Here is a 24,121-nt window from a genome sequence, read left to right on the forward strand (position 1 = left end):
AAAAGATAAAACTGCTCAAATTTGATTGAAAAATATGCAAGCGCATAGATTGTTCTAACCAATCATTTAATGAGTGCATCGAAAAAATGATGCTATTAACTAGTCTTTTCCAATGACTGAATCACTCTCTGCTCCTTTCCTAGACAACACTGGTGATTTTATATGGATAGATATAGACTGTGCTATATAGAGAACTATAATATGCAAACAATCAAACAAGACCAAAGTCAGAAAACATAAAAAGGTGCATTGTGGGTCAGATCCATGGGGATAATAATAATAATAATAATGTACACGGTTTTGGCCAGCTAGAAGAGCAAACTGTACACCATGAAATTGAAGTTCTAATTAACATGATTAGAGGAGCCCAATAAGATTCACTAATAAGGATGGCACACTTTTAATAACTTAGAATCCAGCATTTTAAATTAGATTTTATGACACTTCCATTTTTACTTCAAAACTTACGACTTTGGCTGAAATGTGACACATCTTAATAGGGGAAATTCTTCAGAGAGAGAGTTTGATAACATTTCATACTTGATCTTTGGGGTGAAAATATAGATTTATGAGGTAAAATTCTGAAAGAGGATGGTCTAATGGCCAGATATGGTATCTTTAAAGTCTGGGGATCAGGTTTATAAGCATATGCAACAGTGGCTAACCCCGTTGCCCCAGGGCAAAGCTAAAAACAATGGCTGGGGTTAATACAAGTTGACTGAAGAATGTGCACGATGGCCTGTTATTGTGCACATTCACCAGAAAGGAAGAATAATGAGCATGTATAAGAAGCAAAAATACGGAATTGGACACATCCACACGCATAACTTCCAATTAATATTGAAAGACGGGAGAGTTTCACACCTCAGTAAGTAAAGGTATACATTGCCCAAGAAAATAATAGACGGAAAGATCAAGCAATGTATGAAATGCCCCACATGAAATGCCCAACATTTTAAGCTTGGCTAATATGGGAAATCAAAATTTATGCTGTTCTTTTGTGCACATTCTCCAGTCCAATGATTCAGCACAATGGTTGGTTTTATGCACATTCTTCAAGGCAAATCACATTAACCACAAGTGAGTGTGTGTTTGTGTGTGTAGCAAGCACATATTGACATATCAGCCTTTTTTCTTTTTTGCCTCCACAGGGCTATTAAATTATACACCGTTTTTAAGAAGATGAGGTGATGACAGAATAGTAGACGTTAAATGCAGTAACAAAGCCACAGGCTAAAATATCTTAATCTTATTTTCGATTAGTCCACTGCAAGCTCCTGCAGAGAGCTCTTCTTCTATAGCACATATTTCAGCAAACTGAATTGCTGACAGGTGTCAGTACAAAAAACCCACGCAAGAAACCCAGATATAAAAGATACTTACGGAGATTCAGGCCTTGACATATGAAAAATATGGAACATAATGAACTTATATGCTGAAGCTTCCTTGGGATATTTTCTCTTCTTATTGCCACAAAGTATCTTTCAAATTAAGGTATCACGCCCAAGCTTCTTTTGCAAACAAGAGTTAGGCTAGGGGTGAGGAACCTCCAGCCCAAGGGCCAAATTTGGCTTCCCAGGCGTCCCCATTGTGCCCATGAGTTGTTTTGGGGGAGCCATGACTACTTCTGGGCCATGGAAAATTGCGGCTTGGCTCAAAGGAGTTGCGTAGGGACTGCAAAACCTCTTGCACACAGCTTCCCAAATGGCCAACAATCAGATAGTTGTTGGGCATTTGGGAAGCACTGGGCAAAAAGGCTGAGCAAGTCAACCCACGTTATATATTCTATATAGGGTTGAGGAAAAGAGAGTTTGTGTTGCTGGGATCCTTCAAAATTAAGCATGGAGAACCTGTGGCCCTCTGGGATGTTGCTGGACTAGAACTCCCACCATTCCTGGCCATTGGTCAGGATGGCTGGGACTGCAACTTCTGGAGAGCCACAGATTCCCCAATCAGGGGGACAGAATCCTCTATCACTTTCCCAGCAAATACTTCTCAATGCTCAAAGGCACAAGCGACAAAAATAATAGTCTATGGGGCTTCAATTATGCTGTTAAGTATAGATAGAGATTAAAGAGCTAAAAACAAAAAGGGCACAATGTGCCTGCAAATGAATGAAGAGGGCTTAAAAGTAATTTGATAAGTTGTGTGTCCTTGTTTCTCAATTTGATCCTTTCACATGGTTTTGTATGTTCTGTGATATTTTGTGCCGTTGTTTTTACTGATGACAGTTTAGTAACTCTTTATTGTAACTGATAACTGTAAACAGTTCAATTATTTTTTGCTGATAGTTGATTTTACTGTTTACTATTATATTCTAATGGATTACTGAATATTGCTTTATTTAATATAAGTTGTTTATTTTAAAGTTACTGCGACTTTTTTGCATTGGATCAGATTGTTATGTGTTTGACCTTGGCTGTTTATTTTGTTGTTTCTTCAGCTTGCAAACTGCCTCGTGTCTACAAATTAAAAGTGAAATGAAATGAAATTTAAGCCTGCAATCTTATTTACCCTTTCTTGGAAGTAAGCTTCCGTGAACACAGATGGACCAGCTTGTTTAATAAAATATTTCCAAACTCACCTTTTGAATTAAAGGGAGCTGCTTACTACCAGGTGTAAATATGCAGAGGAAGCAGTTCTGAATTCATTTCAGAATTCATTCCCTGAATATAAATATGGAAGAGCACCACCTGCTGTAGACACTGAGAAGATTTTAGAACAAGTCTTTCTCAACCATCTGTTCACACAGATACTAAAAATTAAATTGAAATGTCATTTGGAGGGGGTACAGAGTTAGGGAGGGTTCTTTGTAAGCCCCTTCAGTGATTGGCTGGCTGCGCAGTTCCCCTGCATAGAGAATCTTAGCTGGCTTGTTCTCACAGCCAATCACGAGAGAGCAAGCCTCTCCTGCCAGTTTTGTCACCTCTGCCTCTCACCTGATGTCACAGATGATGTCACCTATGGGGACACAGGCTGGACCTGATTAGGCCCATGGGCTGAAGGTTCCCCAGGAAAGAAATCTCAATATGCAAGGAAAGAAGTCACACTGCAGTTAATAATGACCAAAAAAACTTTATTCTCCCCAATTCATGACTTTTGCTTCGGTGTGTCGCTAAAAGGCACGTTGTCTAGCAGCAGTTCTTTTCTTGGTACAAGCACTAGAAGAGAAAAGGGTTACCTGTAAGAGTTCATATGTTCTTTACAAAATTCGAACTGTTTGTCAAACTACAGCAACTTTCTTTTTCTTAATGGCATTTTGCAGAGTGGATATATACCTATATCTTGTGCGTTAGAAGCATCCGTACATTTGTGCCACAGCAATAATTAGTAAGGACTTGACCAACTTGTTACTCTGATAGCGTGCCAATTAACTGTGCCCAAAGAAAAACAAATTTTAGCATTACTGAACAAGTGCCTTGCATTTAAATCAGGCATAGGCAAACTCCGGCCCTCCAGATGTTGGGGGTGACAATTCCCATCATCCCTAGCTAACAAGACCAGTGGTCAGGGATGATAGGAATTGTAGTCCCAAACATCTGGAGGGCTGGAATTTGCCTATGCCTTATTTAATCAAGTGCATAGGGAGGTTTGCTGCCAACTTATCTGCAGTTTTATTAAAGGTGGGAGGGTAGGAGGAGGGCAAGAGAGAAAGGCAGCCAGTTTACTTTGCTTGACTGCCTTGTCCTTTATCTGCCCTTGTCTCTACTGTAGTTCTGACCATCTGGCACCTTAAGCACCCGCTCAAGAGCTGGTCTCTAGGCTATTTAACCTAATCTGACAAAGGCTGCTACCCTAATATACACCTCTTTTGTACCAGCATTTAGTCTAAGGGTAGCATGCACAAATCAAAAGGCCCAGATATCCCTGTTAGGACCAAGGAAATAGGGAAGGGGCTACAGTTCAGTAGCAAAGTCCACCATTGGGACACACAAGATCCCAGCTTTGTTTTTTGGAATCACCAGCAAAAGGAAAGGGTCTGTTATCAGGTGATGGGAGAAGCCTGTCTGAAACCCTGGTGAGCTGCTGTCTGTCAGTCCACTGATCCACCTCGATCAGTATTGTCTACTCTAGGGGTTGCCAACTTTTTTGAACCTGTGGGCACAATTGCAAACTGAAGAAGCTGTTCTAGATGCCCACACACCCTGCAACCAAGCACACAACATAGTCTATTACGTTAACTGCAGTACAGTCTAGTGCTTCTTTCAAACCTAATTTCAACATAGGGAGGGGATCTGAGTGCCAGGAAAGGCCTATGTGGGTGCATGTGGTCCTATGTGGTCCATGCCAATAGCTCCTGGAGTTAAAAAAGGTAAAAGATCCCTGGACAGTTAAGTCCAGTCAAAGGCAACTATGGGGTTGCAGTGCTTTCAGGCTGAGGGAGCCAGCGTTTGTCCACAGACAGCTTTCTGAGTCATGTGTCTAGCATGACTATACCACTTCTGGTGCAACGGGACACCATGATGGAAACCAGAGCGCACAGACACATGGTTTACCTTCCTGCCACAGCAGTACCTATTTATCTACTTGCGTTGGTATGCTTTCAAACTGCTAGGTTGGCAGGAGCAGAGACCGAGCAAAGGGAGCTCACCCCGTTGCAGGGATTCAACCCCCCCAACCTTCTGATCGACGAGCCCAAGAGGCTCCATGGTTTAGACCACAGCGCCACCTGCATCCTAATAGCTCCTGGAGCAGACACTATGAGGCTACGTGGACGTGACTCTGCAGAAGACAGTTTCCAAAATTTTGTGGGCCATGACAGACAGACATCCATAGCTAGACTGGTCACAATGGATTCCCGCTTTTGTAGGAACGCAAGAGCCCTTTCTGAAGTCCAGCTTACATGGAGGAGAGAACATGTTCAGAAAGGAAACTGCATGCAGCCAAATGGTGAATCAGATGGATTTCAGGATACTTAATCGTTTCAGCATGGGGGGGTATTGTAATCCAGCACCACCACTGTATATTCGGTCGCCCAAAGAGGGCCATTGGCAAGAACACTTTTAAAGGTATAGATGTCACGATACGAGAACGAAGATTTGCTATGGTTGTGGGCCTAGAGGTGCAGCATTGCTTTTTTACACAACAAACAAATGTATCCCATATGTGGAAATAGGAGGCATAAGGCTATGCTCTGATATGAAAGATTCTGGTTCTATGTGGAAGACTCTCTGCGTTCTTGCAGCGTGGCATGACCTGTTTGCCAAGCTGAGTTGCAGCCTCCCTGCATCTTCAGTCCAGGTTTTTGTCTTGCTTTTTAAAGGGATGTGGGGGAAGCCCAAGATGGACAACAGGAATAATGGGTCGTAGCGAGCCTTATATTGGAGTAGGCAGTTGGGAGGGGTGTAGAAATGAAGCAAACGTCACCGGTTGCCAAGGAGATGGGAGAGAAGGCAGGGAAGAGGGAAAAATGTCAGAGCAGGGAGCTATGAAAGGCGGGTGGGAAGTAATGAGAGGTTTGGAGAAATGGGAACTATTACGCGAGTGATTTTTGCTTACTCTTGTTATACAGGGCTCTTTTCTTCACCCCCTTGCTGATCCAAAATACTCTGATCCCATTTTCAGCTAAGGAAATCCTATTCCTGTTTTTGAGAAAAGGCCAGTTTGCATACTGTTGGGTTTTTTTTAGGGCATTTGTTGATCTGAATCCCACTCTCTCTTCCAGGATCTCAGAACACTGTTTTATCCTTGCCACTGCCCAGTGAGGTAAGCTCAGGTTATGCTCAGTGGCAGAGGCTTCTAAAACCTTTCAGGGAGTTTCAGGACTGAACAGAGACCTGGACTTAGGTTTCTCCGTACAGTGGTACCTTGGTTCTCAATCTTAATCCGTTCCAGAAGTCCGTTCCAAAAACAAAGTGTTCCAAAACCAAGGCACGCTTTCCCATAGAAAGTAATGAAAAATGGATTAATCCGTTCCAGATTTTTAAAAACAACCCCTAAAAGCAGGAATTTAACATGAATTTTACTATCTAACGAGACCATGGATCCATAAAATGAAAGCAATAAATAATGTACTGCAGTCACACAATCAATCAATCAATCAATCAATCAGTAGCTGAGCTGGGTTCCACACAGTCACAAAAACAAAACAAAAAGAGCCGCAAAAACAAAAACACAAAATAGCAAAAACAGACAGCAAAACAGCAAAAAGACAGACATCTGCATAACACTCAAAACGGAAGCATAACACTCAAAAAAGAAGTGTGGCACTCAAATTGGAAACTTAACATTCAAAATGGAGCATGTTAGGTTTCCAAAAAAAGTTTGCAACTGGAACACTTACTTCTGGGTTTGCCATGTCTGGGTTCCAAGTTGTTTGAGTACCAAGGCATTTGAGAACCAAGGTACCACTGTATTTACGGTATGTCCAATATACTAAATGGCTGCTGAATGACACATCCATTTAGTTGATATTGTGAAGAACTGGGCAAGTAGGGCCACATAGAAAGCCACAATCAAAAACCAAGAGACAAAAAGCTCGCTAGCAGAGTGAGTACCGTGAGTGTTAATTTATTTCATACATTTATATCCATGACAAAATTCAAGACTGGATGAGCAGTCTCCCATCCCCAACACAGATCAGCCTCAGTCCACTGAGCTTCTGTGAGGCTGCCATGCTGCCACAATTGCACAGCATACATGTCCCTACACATATGTGCAATCTATTTCTCGGTGGTCAGGGAATAAACCCTTTTGAAACATAAATGGCTTAGGGGTGAGGAATTTAGCTTGAAAGTGCCTGGTGGGAAACTCTTCTTCACTATCATTCTGGTTCTAAGAGGATAGGGATGATGGTCAAAGCAGAGAGGGGCTTGAAACTAGCACATTTCCCCAAATACAGAAAAGCATGACTAATTTTGAGTTAATCTGGATAGCAGCATGCCCTAGGGCAACACCAATTGATAATATATACTTTCTCTTTCTCTCCCAAACCAGAGCGCTGTGGTCTAAACCACTGAGCCTCTTGGGCTTCCTGATCAGCAGGTAGGTGGTTTGAATCCCCGCGACGGGGTGAGCTCCCGTCGCTCTGTACCAGCTCCTGCCAACCTAGCAGTTAGAAAGCACGCCAGTGCAAGTAGATAAATAGGTACCACTGCGGCGGGAAGGTAAATGACGTTTCCTTGCGCCCTGGTTTACGTCACGGTGTCCCGTTGCGCCAGAAGTGGTTTAGTCATGCTGGCCACATGACACGGAAAGCTGTCTGTGGACCAACGCCGGCTCCCTTGGCCTGAAAGCGAGATGAGTGCTGCAACCCTATAGTCGCCTTTGACTGGACTTAACCATCCAGGGGTCCTTTCCCTTTTACCTTTATACTGGTGCGACAGTGAGCTGACTTGCATCTACTCAGTAAGACTTGCAATTACAAAGTGGGAGTTCGAGGCATGATGAGAGGCTCAGTTTTGCTCTCTTGGCCTGTATTAGTTGGAAATGCTATTACTTGCTAGTGCAAAGGTGTTGTTGAAAGTCTGCAGGTGAAGAACTGAAAACAGAATTTCTGTCGATTTGGATTTAAGTTGATAGGGCTGTTTCCTTGTAAACATGATAATTTCTGTTTTGAAATGCAATGTGTATTTACATATCTCATGTTCCCTGTAAAGCAGAGGCTGGAAAGCTACAGCAAATACATGCATTCTTCTTTTATATACCGGTTTTTGATATGTCGTTCAAATGAATGTAACATATTGGATAGCATCCTATGATGTCCACCCACTTGTGCAATTGGAACACCAGTTTCTCTTCAATCCCCGAGTGCCCTGCAAACTCCTCAGATCTGTTCCAGAGGGTCCTCCAATCATCTAGAGCAGATTTTGGGGTAAAATAGGGCAAGGAGAACAAACCCTGTTGTGTGAGTGAATACCTGCTTGAGCTACCTTGGTTCTGAACCACTGTTAGATTAAGATGTTAGTGGGAAAAGTATAACAGCTGTCAATATCAAGAAAAGCAGCAATGCCCTACCCCAGATAACAAAACAGATAAATTGAAAAATACATATATTCAGTGATACCTTGGTTCTCAAATGCCTTGGTACTCAAACAACTTGGAACCCAAACACTGCCAACCCAGAAGAAAGTGTTCCAGTTTGTGAACTTTTTTCAGAAGTTGAAAGTGCTCTGTTTTGAGTGCCACACTTCTGTTTTGAGCATTACGCTGAGATCTGCCTGTTTTTGCTATTTATTTTGAGATCTGTTTTTGTTTTTGCGGCTCATTGTTTTTGTTTTATGACTGTATGGAACCCAGTTCAGCTACTGACTGATTGACTGACTGACTGACTGACTGATTGAATGTAGGACATTATTTACTGCTTTCATTTTATGGATCAATGGTCTCGTTAGATAATAAAATTCATGTTAAGTTGTTGTTTTAGGGTTGTTTTTAAAGGTCTGGAATGGATTAATCCATTTTGCATTACTTTCTGTGGGAAAGTGCGCCTTGATTTTAGAACGCTTTGGTTTTGGAACGGACTTCCAAAACGGATTAAGTTTGAGAACCAAGATACCACTGTACAAACTATGTAAAGAAGAACAATTACAGATGGAACCAAGAAAACCCAAGCACTCTTCCTGTGGAAATAGAAGATAATTTCAAAGTTATTTTGGTAGTTCTCCCAAGATCTATTGCTTCTTTTAAACGTTATTCAGAAACTCACTAAATTTCATAACCAGCATTGTTTTTCTGAGCAATTAATGGTACCGCGTGCTCATTCCAAACAAACCTGGCACAAATGCTGAAGATAATCTTATAACGGAAGTAAACAACAGTTAAACCTGAAACCTGGTTTCATCATTTGAAAGGTTAGCAAAATTCTGAATGCATTTAGTGCTATGTACCCTTAAGGAAGCAGCAGTGTTCGGTGTTAAAGCAGACATGAAGCATTTACAACTTTCCAACTTCAAAGATTATTTACTTACATACTTGGTTGGAATCCACATGAACACCTTGAAGGACAGATGTTCTGAGTATAAATTCTACATCTGAACCTATTTTCACAAGCTGTTCATAAAAGGGGAGGGGGAAAAGAGAATTGTTTGAACACCTCAGCATTATTTTTGGAAGACATCACCTATGCTTGTTGAGAACGAAGTACCAAATCACTTACAATTCTACAGCACCTTTCATCTCTTAAACTTTCAAAAGAGGACTAACGAAAGGACCATTGTTAGATTTCAAATGTCAATAAAAGGAATAGTGATTTTCCAGAATTGGCAACAGACTTTCAGGCAGCTCCATATTTGGGAACAATAAATCATAACATCCATTTCAGATTAGACAAAAAGGCCGACTTCCAATTAATGCCCTTCATAATCTGCTAGGATTTCCACATTTTTTAAAAAAATAGCGGCTCTCTGTAACGGTCATGCAATATATAATACACAGAGAGGCATTTTTTTTAGAAGAGTGCACATAACTTAAATTTTATCAAGTTATCAATTTACAGGAACTTGTAAAGCAGTACAGTGGTACCTCCGGTTGCGAACGGGATCAATTCTGGAGGTCCGGTCGGATCCCGAGGTTTCCGTAACCTGAGGACCGCTTCTGCGCATGCACGCACGGCGAAACCCGGTAAAATACTTCTGGGCTTGCCGCGCGCACATTCCGAAGTTTATGTAACCAGAGGGTTACATAAACGGAGGTACAACTTACTAATAGAAAAACAAGCCAACCACATCACACTGTGTGTAAGATGAAGTTACACAGCAACCCCCCCTACTGCTAGGCAAAAAACCCCTTCCTTTTGTGGGCGACATGATCAACTCTGACGCCTGCAGGTGAATTATACTGTTTAATATCTGGGCACAAAAATTAGCTTACTTTACTTCCAAGCAGCCAGAATTGAAATTTTATCAGGCTCATGAAAATTATACTGGTGTGGTAGACATGTTGTGCTTCAAATCCAAAGAGCGACCTGCAAATACGGAGCTGGGATGGGAGGTTGCAGAGCAAGATGGAAATTAAGATTTGGATCATCATAAAAGATGCGGGTGGAATTGATTAATCATAGGACCCACAAAGGGGAGGATGGAAGTCCAGGAGATTCCTTGGAATCTTGTTTTTATGATTTTTGTTTGACATATCTCTGTAAAACTCTAATTTGAAAAATCAAACAGATAATTTTATTAAAAAGAAAAGAAAGAAAATTAAGTGGATCCCTAAAAGCACCTTTATATATTGACTGAAAGAATTGTGCTAGAAAATCCAAGCAAGGGTTCTCCTTGCACTTCTAATCCCAACCTTAACATTTTAGTGATCACATCCCCCCCCGCCAAAAAAACCACCCCTGATGTGGTCTCAATGTTATCAGATTAAAAAATACAAAACCCTGGGATTTAAAGACTAACAAATGCATCCTCAAGGGCTGGTTTTGAGCTGCCTTGGTCACCTCTGGTTAGGAAGCACAAACATCTATGATGAATTGATTCAAACATAGCTGTTACTGGGTGGGGAGGGGAACTTACAAAAAGTGATCTCTTCCATTGCTCCAGATTCTGCAAGTGGACTCATGAACATTTGTTCCGTGCAAGGTATCATTTTACCCATCTTGTGTTTGTATGAGTACCTGTCCTAGTTTTGAATGCAAATTACTATAAAGGCTGATTTAGGTTTATTTTACCACCCCCGAAAAAAAGAACCTTCAGGAATGCCACTCTTAAGAGCTCTTCTTTCCGAATTCCCATAATTGGTGTACATTTATAAATGGAAGCCTTTGTAAATAAATAATTCAGTGAATGGAAAAACTTTCCTGAAAGGGAACCACAAAGACTTATTCACTCGCCCTCTGCAGGTGGCAAAACCGAACACCTATGGTCAGTGGCGTAGTGTGGGGGGGTGCAGGGGGGGGGCCGGCCGCACCGGGCGCAACATTGGGGGGGGGGGCGCTCGCACTCGCAGCTCTCTGCCCCCTGCTAAAATCCACGGGTTAGGGGGCGCAAATTACTTGCCTTGCCCCGGGTGCTGACAACCCACGCTACGCCACTGCCTATGGTTAATGTTTCAATATAATTCAGCTCATAATTGAAGTAGTAAGTTATTTAGAAATGTGTTTCGTGACCCAAAGGAGAGTTTGTAAATGATTTAGCTTTGTTTTTTGGTTCAGCTGTCCCTTGCTCCCGTAGCAAGGAGCAAGACACACAGGCATCAACAGTGGCGGGGGGGGGGGGGGAGAGGAAGAGTTCCAACATACTAGTGTATCCCCTAGTGGTGGCAAAAATAAAGTTTTATGAAGTTGCTGAGAATTATCTGCTAGAAATCCCCCAAATTATAATTTGTGCATTAAAGAGCTTGGAAATGCAGAGGTGGTACCTGTGACAGTTAAGGATTTCTATTACAGTACCTCAGCTATTTTTTCAGAAGAAGTCTCATCTTTATTATTTTTGAATTCTTCATTTATCTTAAGTCTTGCAGCTGGATAAAGGGGGAAAAAGGGAAATGTTAATTTCGCTACATTTTGTCCTTTACGGATTCTACTTTTATATGCTAACAATATGCAAACCTGTTGTAATATACCATAGCAGTTGCAGACTTGATTCCACAAAAACCTCATGCAAAAATCCATAATTCTGTTACCAGAGTCATATTTGCATGCAGTAGGACTGGGGTAAAAATCTAGTTCATTTCCCCGACAGGCTAATGATAATACAGGATACCATGATGTGTTTCAAGAAACTCAAATGCTGCTCTTCAGTGTACAGGTTTAAATCTAGCGACAAATCCCACTACATGACGCAATTCACACAACTATAACCAACCAGATTTAAACACTCTTTATAGAATGCACCGGTTTAAGATGAATATGCTATTTTGGTTCTATCTCGCATCATTTTAAATGTGTAATAAAATTGCTAGTGACAAGAACTGTGTATTAATTGTCAGTCAGACATCATCATGCAAATATACAGCAGTATGCTAATGTACCACTATCTCTTATGGTATTGTCGTCAGCTGAAAAAAAAAGAATGTTTTGCAACAATACCGCAAGATGCTTTTGGTAGGCAAGGCTTCAGAAGAAGACAGTTCTGCATATATGGAAGAGTCACTCACATTGCTTCATTACATACCAGTATAAGCTATATTATATGGACGTGGGTGGCGCTGTGGGTTAAACCACAGAGCCTAGGACTTGCTGATCAGAAGGTTGGCGGTTCTAATCCCCGTAACGGGGTGAGCTCCCGTTGCTCGGTCCCTGCTCCTGCCCACCTAGCAGTTTGAAAGCACGTCAAAGTGCAAGTAGATAAATAGGTACCACTCCTGCGGGAAGGTAAACAGCGTTTCCATGCGCTGCTCTGGTTCACCAGAAGCGGCTTAGTCATGCTGGCCACATGACCCAGAGGCTGTACACCGGTGCCCTCAGCCAATAAAGCGAGATGAGCACAGCAACCCCAGAGTCGGTCACGACTGGACTTAATGGTCAGGGGTCCCTTTACCTTTACCTTTTTATAAGCTATATTAAAATCATGCTATAGTAATAACTTGACTATCAGTTATTCTAGTTCAGTGTTTTCTTCATTAATTGGAAGGGGCTCCCTAGGGTTTCAGAAGGGACATTTCCAGTCCTACCAGGATATGTTAGGGATTGAACTTGAACCCTTTTGCATGCAAAGCAGACGGTCTACCCCTGAGCTCTAGCCCAGTGTAAGAAAGTTTGTGTCTCACACGCCCCGAGTTCATCAGCCAGGTAAATAGTTTGGTGTATGTATAGCTGGCCTAAGTTATTCCATTAATACTGTAGCAACTTACATTCCCGTGTATTTAAATGTATTTCATTCAAATAAGCTTCCCTCCTGTTATTCACACCATGTATCAGCTACATGGAAGTCCAAAGGGACGGAATACTGCAGCTAACCTAAAGTTGCATCAGACAGTTTGTCACAGAAGAAATCGCCAATGGCGGCAATAAATTGCATGTTGACGAGTGGGTTGTTGAGGAGAGTGACACAGCACCCAGTCTCTACCCGGAATCCAGCATGGAAGCAGGCAGAGGGCCTTCCCGGTAGTGGCACTCGACCTGTGGAACGCCCTCCCATCAGATGTCAAGGAAATAAGCAACTATCTGACTTGAATACATCTGAAGGCAGCCCTGTTTAGGGAAGTTTTTAATGTTTGATGTATTTATTGTGTTTGTAATATTATATTGGGAGCCGCCCAGAGTGGCTGGGGAAACCCAGCCAGATGGGCGGGGTATATATAAATTATTATTATTATTATTATTATTATTATTATTATTATTATTATTATTATTATTATTATTAAAAATCAAGAAAGGTGCCCGAGAATGGAAGCCCCCTCCTCCAGCCTCTAACAAGCTATTATAAATTTTGACAGGCCAATGACACTTGCAGGGTTATTTACAAATCTATTAGTCTGGCAAACACCCCAAGAAAGCAAACTTCTAGAGAGTAGTTACAGATAGGTAGCCGTGTTGGTCTGCCATAGTCAAAACAAAACAAATTCCTTCCAGTAGCACCTTAAAGACCAACTAAGTCAGTTCTTGGTATGAGCTTTCGTGTGCATGCACACTTCTTCTAGAGAGTAGTCATGTAGTAAACCCTGCAAAAGCATATACCACAATGAAGTCAATAAGATGCCCAAAGACAGCTCTTAGTGCCAAGACAGCAAATATTTTATTTACCTTCTAGGGCTCTAGTATCATTTTTGAAAACGTGTTGTCTTGTTCTGTGCAAAGTTTTGAAAAGCTTCAAGACCTGAAAATGCAACAGAATATTGTGGTTTTTGTTTTGTTTTTTGCATTGTCATCAGTAGGAGACTATTCACTTTACATTGCTAAATAAGTACCATATACCTTTGTCAAGTATGGGGACAGGTGTGTGTGTGTGTGTGTGTGTGTGTGTGTGTGTGTGTTTGCAGGAGGTAGGTAGCTAAAGAAGAAAAATAACAACTTCCACTTTTTTCAAACATGCAAACTCAGTGATGGTGCTGTTTCTTGCCGCTCTTCCTCACAGTAACAACACGGACACCTAACAGTGCAGTACAATATGCGCTACTTGGTTGATAAATGCCCACAGGCAGCACAATAGTGCGTACTTCTTCACTTCTGTACAGTAAAAATGCATTTCCATCTAAGAGGCCATCAGCAGAAAGTACATTTCCGAGCACAATTCAAAGTGTTGGTGCTGACCTTTAAAGCCCTAAACGGCCTCGGTCCAGTATACCTGAAGGAGAGTCTCCACCCCCATCGTTCTGCCCGGACGCTGAGGTCCAGCGCCGAGGGCCTTCTGGCGGTTCCCTCGCTGCAAGAAGTGAGGTTACAGGGAACCAGGCAGAGGGCCTTCTTGGTAGTGGCACCTGCCCTGTGGAACGCCCTCCCAGGAGATGTCAAGGCAATAAACAACTATTTTACTTTTAAAAGACAACGGAAGAATATCTTCTGCATATCCAAATTAACTTAATTTACTCATTCATTCATCTTCTTTAAATATACACGCTTATGAAGCTGCAGGCTATTACAATGATAAAAAGAAAGTACAGTGGACGCTCGGGTTGCGGTCGTGATCCGTGCGGGAGGCACATTCGCGACCCAAAGCACTGTGTCTGTGCGCGCCCGGGTCACGATTCGGTGCTTCTGCGCATGCGCAAAGCGTGATTTAGTGCTTCTGCGCATGCGTGAGCACCGAAACCTGAAATGTCTGTAACCCGAGGTACGACTGCAATTTAAAACCCCTGGTTATTGAGACATTTCATTCCAAATCTGCTGGACAGAGGCAGATAGAGGTGGAGGTCCCCAAAATAAATCCTGGCTACGCCCATGTCCACCGCTAGGGATGCCAACTTGAATAAAGTGGGGTTTTTGGGGGGGGGGTAAGCCTTGCCCATAGCTGTCAACTTACAGATTTGAAAATAAGGGACCAGCAGCTTCGAAAATAAGGGATCAGCAGCCAAAATAAGGCATGTTGGCTTAGCTTATACATAAATCCGGCACTGATGGAGCCATGCTGCTTTTGTTGCGACTGACTGTGTTTTGCAGGGGGTTGGGCTAGATGATTCTGAGGGTCTACAACTCCGACCAAAGAAGAGTGGCAGACAAAACTGACGAACAACGTCAGTTGTCGGACATCAGGAATCACAAGACAGAGAAACCAGTAGGAGAACACTTCAATCTCCCAGGACATTCTATACAAGATCTCAAAGTAGCTGTTTTACTACAAAGGAATTTCAGAAATAGACTGGAAAGAGAAGCTGCTGAATTACAACTTATCACCAAACTTAAAACCATGGAGAAACCTGGTCTGAACAAAGACCTTGGATTCTTATCTCATTATACATGACAAAGCCATTTTTCACCTTTTCACCCCTTGCTTTTTCCTGTAAGACCTATTGCAGTCGTTAAGAGTCGTCAACAGGCTCATCACAGCTATCTGCCAATCACCCATTCCCACCACCCTTCTGAGTAATACCCCTCCCCACCTTCTCACTATATAGAAGGGTCTGGTGACTTCTGTTTCAGTGTATCTGAAGAAGTGTGCATGCACACGAAAGCTCATACCAAGAACTGACTTAGTTGGTCTTTAAGGTGCTACTGGAAGGAATTTGTTTTGTTTTGAACAACGTCGAGATGGCAAAGCTTACAGGCAGAATTAGAAACCAGGAAGAGGGCCTCTTTAATAAAGAATGGGGAAAGTTTATAATTTATTTGAAAAGCTATTGTAAAGAGTTACATACATTGGTAGGTTTGAGAGAAAACCTGTAGTAAAAATTTGAACTATGGCTGGACAAATGATTTATAAAAAGAGAGTTATGAAAGGGATGCAGAGGGCGAAATGACTACATTAAGATGCTGCACTGCTTGGAGGGTATGCTAAGCAGCACATCGGGGCTGCCGTCATCCTGGCGCGAGGAGTTCCATTGGCCCTTTCCCGCCCGAGAGAGAGGGAGGGAGACTCTCACCCATGCCGCCCGCAAGCCCAGCATGAGGCGGTTGTGGCACCACGGCAGCCGCTGAAGCGCTGCCCTTCTTTGTTCCTCCCCATCCCCTCCTCTTCCTCCTCCCTCTTGCTGCCACCGCCGGCTCCGACTTCCCCTGGCAGCGTGGAGGAAGTCTCGCAAGAGAGGGGCTGCCTGCCCGCCCACCGCCACCCATCTCCTCCCTTGAGGGGAAAAAGGGAGAGACGGAGACACGGCAGCTCGTGCGCACGCTCTCTCTTGCAGCAGAGGACCCCGAGCCGCTGCTTCCCTCCGGAGCTGGGCGAGCATGAAACCTGGGAAATTTAAGGGACATCATCAATATGGGGCAGCAGCGGGACACGGCGCTGGGATAAGGGAGTTTCCCACCAAATAAGGGACGGTTGGCAGCTATGGACCTGCCCCACATAATCAGTCACATGGCATGGCACAACACACCATTTGGGAATTCCCATCAACTATTTTTTTGGGGGGGTACCCATATATATATATGGGGGTGGAGAGACCTCTGCCCCCCAATGGGACCCCCACTCCCAAGCCCAGCTCTGCAAGGCTCTCAAACCAGCCCCCCACCTCACTCTGGGCAATGCAATTGGGTGAGTGGGGTACCCAGTTGGAAGGGTGTCATGTGACAGGTCACGTGGTCGCAGAAGGGGCATATTTACCTCCCGGCTTCTCATCGCAAGAGCAGCAGCAGCAGCAGCAGCAAACAGGCGCAGCAGCCAACGCTTTAAAGGCAGGGGCGAAACCACGCCCACTCACGCACGCTGCCGCTTCCCCGCGAGCCAATAGGAAGCGCCTCCTCTTGAGGACGGCCCCTACCCTTCGATGCTCTTCCAAGCGGCTGCGCGCGGCGCGCGAGCCATAGAGCTAGAAAAGTAGACTGGCATGCGCTGCTTCGGATTGCGGGAATCCCTGGAGACTTAGGGTGGGGTTGGTTTGCTTTTTTTTTTTTTTTTTTTTTTTTGAAACCGCGTTTGGTTAATGTACTGTACAAGGTAGAGGTAGTTGCCAGCTGCCTTGTGGTGCTTAGAAGGACCAGACCTCCGGAAACAGCAGCATGGCTCTAGGTCCTGCTTTCCAGAGGGCATCGGTCCTCTGTTTTAAGGTGACTTCTATTTGCAGAGCTTTCCGACAGTAGCCTACAGTTAAAGAACCGTCAGAAGGGAGAGCAGGGGCCTCGGAGTTGCCGGTCAGCACCGGGACAGCAGCCCGAGAGCGAGTCACAGAGTCACCCAAAGGAGATGGGTTGCATTCAAAAATAATAATTATGTCTACACTTACATACGTGCTAGCATATGAAGACTTTACTGTCTTCCTTTTTTGCGATGCTCACCCCAAGGGAGACGCAGCCTGCAACCAAAGATAAGCCCGGTTTTTAGCTAACTGCTTCTGGCTTGTGCGCACATTATTGGCTTTCAAATGCAGCCAGGAGGAGCTCGTTCTTTTTTCTCAACTTGCCTTGAAGCGGATTTGAACGAAGCGGAAAGCAGTGGGGTCCCTTTTCCCTAGATAAGCATTACTCCCTGTTGGAGGAATAGCCAGGCCCCTTTCCCCAGTCCCAAAATCTGATGTTTCATGGGGACCACGACGTACATTTGCCTCCCATTAGCTGTCGTCTCAGTTTCGACTGAGGCGCCTTTGCAAAGTGGCGACATGTATTTAGCAACAGTCCTACTTGGACAGCGAAGGGTTAAAGCCATAGAGCTGCGCGCTAGAAGGGGGGGAGAACGAACCACGGAGAAGAAAAGGGCTAGAGCGACCAATGCGGACCCCGTTGCTCCCTTATCCCCGCCCCTTTCCCCGCGAGCGCGCGTCCTGATTGACGCGTAGTAAGAAAAAGGCGGGGAGAAAGTTGACGGGCGGGAAGGCGAGCCAACAAGGCTCCGGCGTCACTCTTGGCGATTGGTCGGCTAGCCTCGTGAAGGTCTGTCATTGGTTGGATGGAACCGGAGGGGGTGGGGCCGAGGTGCGGAAGGCGGGGCGAGCGAGCGAGAGGGTCGCGTGAGGCGGCGGTTCGCGATGGCTGAGGAGATCAGCAAAGCGCAGGTGGCGCAGCCGGGAGGGGACACCATTTTCGGGAAGATCATCCGCAAAGAGATCCCGGCGAAGATCATCTTCGAGGACGAGAAGGTGAGGAGGAGGGCGGCGGGCTGAGCGGAGACCCCGGCGGGGCCTGGCAGCACCGCGAACGGCCAGCGGCTGAGGGAGACCTGCGCTGGGCCTGGCCAAAGTCCGCCCTCGAAGCTGCTGGAAGGCGGCTCCCGCCGCAGTGTTCGAAACTCAGCTATATAAGCTGGGCGCCAAAAGGCTCCTTCCACCAAGGTCTCAGGTTTAATGGAATGGCTAGCAGAAAAATGAGATGGTACAGTGGCACCTCGGGTTACATACGCTTCAGGTTACAGACTCCGCTAACCCAGAAATAGTACCTCGGGTTAAGAACTTTGCTTCAGGATGAGAACAGAAATGGTGCTCTGGTGGCGCAGCGCCAGCAGAGTGGTGCTTCAAGTTAAGAACAGTTTCAGGTTCAGAACGGACCTCCGGAACGAATTAAGTACTTAACCCAAGGTACCACTGTATTAAAATGTGCAATTAAAAAAGTGTTTTTCTATGTTTTTATACAGGTAAAGAGACCCCTGACCATTAGGTCCAGTCGCGGACGACTCGGGGGTTGCGGCGCTCATCTCGCTTTATTGGCCGAGGGAGCCGGCATACAGCTTCTGGGTCATGTGGCCAGCATGACTAAGCCGCTTCTGGTGAACCAGAGCAGTGCATGGAAACGCCGTTTACTTTCCTCCGGAGCGATACCTATTTAACCCACAGCGCCACCCATGTCCCTTTCTGTTTTTATATATGCTGGTAAAATGTGCAGTTAAAAAAAGTGCTTTACTATGTTTTTTTATATGCTGGGGAGGGATATGGGTAGGCATGTCGAAGTGCAAGTAGATAAATAGGTACCCGGTGGGAAGTTAAATGGCGTTTCTGTGCGCTGCTCTGATTCACCAGAAGTGGCTTAGTCATGCTGGCCACATGACACGGAAGCTGTACGCTGGCTCACTCGGCCAGTAAAGCGAGAGGAGCGCCGCAACCCCAGAGTCGGTCACGACTGGACCTAATGGTCAGGGCTCCCCTTAGCTTTACCTTTATATATGCTGGGAGCCACCCAGAGTGGCTGGAGCAACCCAGTCCAATGGGCGAGGTACAAATAAACCCTGGGCCAGCTTTAGGTTTGATGAGGCCCTAAGCTACTGAAGGTAATGGGGGCTCTTTATATATCCAGCTGTCCTTTGCCAACAACAAATTGTGGCTGTTTTTTTGTGTTGAATATATGCTATGTGGTAATTTATGGATCTAATAGGTATCTAACACTATTTGCACATAACAAAATAGGAGCCCACACAACACAAAACACTTGCTGTATGTAGGTTTTATTTGTTTTTTATCTTATATTTTTAAAATGTACACCCAGGTTTTTTCCTTTAAATTTTTTTGGGGGCCCGAAGAGAGTGGGGCCCTAAGCTATAGCTTGTTTAGCTTATACGTAAATCTGCCACTGAATAAACCACAGCAACAATAATAATTGCATGCCAGAAAAGAGGAGAGTTACATAAAATTCACTTTCAACAACAATAATAATTGCATGCATGGAAAGAGGAGTGTTAAATGAAACTCACTTTCATCTGCTGAAATGTGAGAACTAATCTCTGCAACCTGAGTCGTGAATCTTAAAACTGATGGAGTTGACCCAGAGTGGCTGGAGCAGCCCAGTTGTTTTATTACCCTTGTGCAAAGTTAACATGGGATGGGAGATGAATACGTTGATATTAAAATCTCCCTGGCAATGGCATGAAAGGTTTGGACAACTAATGCCAACGTTGCAGCAACAATAATATAATAGGGAAATGGGTACTACACATTTCTTCAGTGCTTAGGTTAACATTTTGAAGCACATCCTCCTCTCTGGCTCCTTTGCATCATAAACTAACAGCAAAGAATGTGATACTTGAAAAAGGAAAAGAAGTGTTGATGTAACTGTTTTTGCATCCACAGTATCTTAGATTATTAGCTTGACTAGGAGGACACATGACAGTTAGATAGCTACCCTGAAATCTTTGAAAACTCAGCTAGATGAGTCTGAAAAAATCTGTCCCAGAAATGTGTGTCAGCCTTGGGCAGATATTGCCCAGCTCTCACTGATACGCACCATGAAGTTGTTACAGGAAGTGCCACACTTAACAAGTGCCAGTTCTGAGTACCCTTGGGTACCCCCAGAAAAAAGCACTGAGAGTTAGGATGTCCATCATTGCCAGCTGTAATAGTAATAAATAATGATGTGAAACTGGAAACCAGAGCTGCATTTAGCCTACAGTATTTCTGGAGATCAACTGCTTATGTCATCATTTAAGATGCTAAGTCTGTTCTGCTGCCTTGCAAAGAGACTCCAGTCCCATACACAGTGGTACCTTGGTTTACAACCATAATCTGCTCTGGAGGTCCGTTTGTAAACCAAAACAGATTGTAACCCAAGGCGCGCTTTTGCCAATGGGGCCTCCAAAAAAAATTTGTTCGTAATCCAAAAAAATGGGTTGCAATCCAAAATAAGATTGTAAACAGGGACATGCACTTCCGGGTTTGACGTGTTTGTAATCCAAAACTTATGCAAACCAGGATGTAGGCAAACCAAGGTACCACTGTAATGAGCTCTAGAGACTCGGTAAAACTGTGTTCTAGTAAAAAAAGTAGTTTCTAGTTATGGGAAGAATTAAAATTGCTTGAAAAAAAAATATTGCATATGTCTTGACCCTGGCTTTTAAAAGAATGGTGTCTAAAAAAATTGATTCTCTCTCTTTCTCTTCCCTCTCCCCTGCAGTGCCTTGCATTCCATGATGTTTCCCCACAAGCTCCAACCCATTTCCTAGTAGTTCCGAAGAAGCCTATTGCTCAGATATCTCAAGCGCAAGATTCTGATGAAGCTGTAAGTATTGCACAAAGGCTTTTAAGTGGTGGTCTGCTTTTTGACTTTTCAGTAAAGCTAAGAATAAATGCTGCTCATATCTCGGTTCTTATTACAAGCTTTCCAAACAAATCCTAAAACCATTCTGTTGCATGCCTCAAACCTTTTTTGCTCTTGTGTTGTGTATAAGAACCACAACAGAGGTTGCGTCTTCCTGGTGCTCTGTGGACTATAGTTTGCTCTATATTTTTATTTGCTTGCATTTCTATCCTGCAATGCTTCCATTGCAGAAATTAGGTAGTGGATTAATTTCTGATGTTACCATCAGTATTACCATGTATGTTTGCTCATGGGACAACTTGATTGCATCAGAAATTATCCTCGGATGTATCTTGAAATTCCTGAAATTAGGAATAGATAGATATGGAGCCTGTGCCCCTTGAAATGTTGGACTTACACCTCCCATCATTCCTGACAATTGTCCATGCTGAAAGAAGTTCCCTGTCTCTGCCTTGAACCCATTCTGAGGAAGTGTAGTGTAGTGCTTGGGGGTGTCTGGGTTCAAATCTTCATTCAGACATGAAGCTCACTAGGCCAGTCGCCAGTTCTCGGCCTAACCTACTTCACAGCCTGTTGTGAGGATATTTTGGTGGAAGAAGGCATGTGTATGCCATCTTGAGCTTCATGAAGGAAAGATGGAATATAAATGCAAAAATAAATGCAAGAAGTAAAATCTTACTGTCTGTTTTGAGTTATATAATTATGAATTTTTAAAAAAATCTGATTATGTCTTCATGGTCAAGCTTAAAAGTGTACAATCCATTTATATTGGGCAAGCTTGCATCACTACTTTAATAAACAAAAGTCAGAAGACATGAAATGTCGATTGTTCTGATATGAGGCACTATAATGTAAATAGTTTTCCCGTTTTCCAAGTATAGTTGGTTGGCACTATACAACTATTCAGTGCATGCCAGGAAAGAGGAGAGTTAAATAAAACTCACTTTTGTATGCTGAAATGTGAGAACTCATCTCCGCAACCCGAGTCATGAATTGATGCAGTTGTGAAATTGATTTGAAATGGTTAATAGAAAACAAAATGGTATTAAAATGTGTATTATGTGGCTCAGAATGGTGGAATGCACAATGTTTTATTGCCCTTTTGCAAAGTTAACATGGGATGGGAAATGAATAGGTTGATTTTAAAATCTCCCTGGCAATGACAAGAAAGGTTTGGACAACTAACGCCAACATTCCAGCAAGAATAATAAAATAGGGAAATGGGTACTACACATTTCTTCAGTGCTTAGATTGACATTTTGAAGCACATTCTCCTCTCTGGCTCCTTTGTATCATAAACTAATAGCAAAGAATGTGATACTTGAAAAAGGAAAATAAGTGTTGGTGTAACTTTGCTTTTGCATCCACAGTATCTTAGATTATTAGCTTGACTAGGAGGACACATGGCAGTTAGATAGCTACCCTTAAATCTTTGAAAACTCAACTAGATGTCTCTGAAATATTTGCTCCTGGAATGTGTATTTATTGATATATGTATACACAAAGTCTTGGCTCAAATTCTTTTTTCATTATTTTGAACAATGAATGAACCCCAGGAGTGATTCAGGAACTTCTCAAGAAGGGTGTGTAAGAACACAAAACATTAGGGACTGTTAGATCAACCTGTGTGTGAACTTTAAAGATTATGTTTCTAGCTAGAGGCAAGATTTGTGAGTCCCACTTTAGGCAGCGCTTGAAAAGGAGTGAATTGACGTCCATCTGAGGGATGTTGAATATCTGAAACTCCTGGTGGCCGTGTATATGTGCACTTTCCCAACTGAACTCTTACTTTAGCTGCTCCATAAAAGCTGAATTTTTGCATTATTGGTGTGTTTTTCTTTTTCTTTCCCCAGCTTCTCGGACATTTAATGATTGTGGGCAAGAAATGTGCAGCTGAATTAGGCTTGACGAGGGGATACCGAATGGTGGTGAACGAAGGGCCGGATGGCGGTCAATCTGTCTACCATGTGCATCTCCATGTCCTTGGTGGCCGTCAGATGGGTTGGCCTCCGGGTTAAGAAGGTGGGAAGAAAGGATCTTGCCCCCCAACTATCTCTTGAACACCCTCAACAAATATTCTCAAAATCCAACTGTGATCAATACCCTCAGCCACTTAACCTTTCCTGTGGAGTACAGTAGAAGTCTGCGCAATCATTGTTCAATAAAGTTATAAGCATGTCGGCTCATCTTTTTTGTGTTCTTCTTCCACATTGTCTTTTAATTTTTTTTTCCCAAACAACCAAAACACAAACATTTTGAAAACAAACAGTGAAACCCCCCAGGCGGCTGATACATTGGGTATACATAACCAATAATAACATATTCAGATCAACCATATGTACAATTCTATATACCTTAACACTCCTCCCTCCACAAGGTTCATTTAACTTTTAACATTTTAATTGCCCCAAATTGTTCAAACCTGCCCAAATAATTCAATATCTTCTCAAACCAATCCTCCTCCTCACTGACCTTAAACCCTTTCATTTTATGTATCTTCACAGTTAAATATTCTAAGATTCCAATATTTTTCAATTTCCCCCTCCATTGGTTCACCCCTAGCACTTCTGCATTTTTCCAATTACGGTGGTACCTCGGGTTACATACGCTTCAGGTTACATATGTTTCAGGCTACAGACTCTGCTAACCCAGAAATAGTACCTCGGGTTAAGACCTTTGCTTCAGGATGAGTACAGAAATCGTGCTCCGACGGCGCAGCAGCAGCGGGAGGCCCCATTAGCTAAAGTGGTACCTCAGGTTAAGAACAGTTTCAAGTTAAGAACGGACCTCCGGAACGAATTAAGTTCTTAACCCGAGGTACCACTGTACTCGCTATAACATGTCTGGCTGCAATTACCATCAATTTTACCCATTTACATTCCTCTTTTGTTTCTAACTCGGTACTACATTGTCTAACACAGGCTTCCCCAACTTGGTGCCCTCCAACAGTTTTGAACCATTGTCCATGCTTACTGAGGCTGATGGGAGTTGTAGTCCAAACCATCATCTGAAAGGCATGACATTTCGTGAAGGCTGCTCTGATGGTTCTATCCCTTCAATACGTTAATGTCCTATTGAAGTCAAGGTGGCATAAGGAGATTCCTGGATCATCTCCCATCTAGGTACTGACTATGCTTTTAGTATAGCATTACTGCAGCTGAAGCCCTTAGCCTTTCCACCTTTACCATGTGCCAC

General features: G+C 43.4%; 2 protein-coding genes across 2 annotated transcripts; one reads left to right on the forward strand and one right to left on the reverse strand.

Moving 5' to 3' along the window:
- Window positions 1-3,055: 3,055 nt before the first annotated feature.
- On the reverse strand, window positions 3,056-16,721 carry LYRM7 (LYR motif containing 7). The gene is made up of 5 exons (XM_081880627.1): window positions 16,578-16,721; window positions 13,625-13,697; window positions 11,330-11,400; window positions 8,910-8,991; window positions 3,056-3,161 (listed from the first exon to the last, which is right to left on the reverse strand). The coding sequence occupies exons 1-5, from the start codon at window positions 16,590-16,592 to the stop codon at window positions 3,091-3,093; spliced, it is 312 nt and encodes a 103-aa protein (XP_081736753.1). The 5' UTR covers window positions 16,593-16,721; the 3' UTR covers window positions 3,056-3,090.
- Window positions 16,722-17,876: 1,155 nt separating this feature from the next.
- On the forward strand, window positions 17,877-23,112 carry HINT1 (histidine triad nucleotide binding protein 1). The gene is made up of 3 exons (XM_081880623.1): window positions 17,877-18,045; window positions 20,783-20,887; window positions 22,780-23,112. The coding sequence occupies exons 1-3, from the start codon at window positions 17,935-17,937 to the stop codon at window positions 22,942-22,944; spliced, it is 381 nt and encodes a 126-aa protein (XP_081736749.1). The 5' UTR covers window positions 17,877-17,934; the 3' UTR covers window positions 22,945-23,112.
- Window positions 23,113-24,121: the final 1,009 nt, after the last annotated feature.

This window comes from Podarcis erhardii (assembly GCF_964252035.2).
Source record: "Podarcis erhardii genome assembly, chromosome: 11".
Taxonomy (NCBI): Eukaryota; Metazoa; Chordata; class Lepidosauria; order Squamata; family Lacertidae; genus Podarcis; species Podarcis erhardii.

Excerpts from the sequence above, each read along its gene's own strand:
- LYRM7 (XM_081880627.1), bottom strand. Across the intron at positions 11,401-13,624 it reads TGATACTAGAGCCCTAGAAG|CTGCAAGACTTAAGATAAAT; the intron begins GTAAATAAAATA and ends CCCTTTATCCAG. Across the intron at positions 8,992-11,329 it reads CTTCTGAAAAAATAGCTGAG|CTTGTGAAAATAGGTTCAGA; the intron begins GTACTGTAATAG and ends TTTTATGAACAG.
- HINT1 (XM_081880623.1), top strand. The coding sequence starts at position 17,935 with ATGGCTGAGGAGATCAGCAAAGCGCAGGTGGCGCAGCCGGGAGGGGAC. Across the intron at positions 18,046-20,782 it reads TCATCTTCGAGGACGAGAAG|TGCCTTGCATTCCATGATGT; the intron begins GTGAGGAGGAGG and ends TCTCCCCTGCAG. Across the intron at positions 20,888-22,779 it reads CGCAAGATTCTGATGAAGCT|CTTCTCGGACATTTAATGAT; the intron begins GTAAGTATTGCA and ends TTCTTTCCCCAG.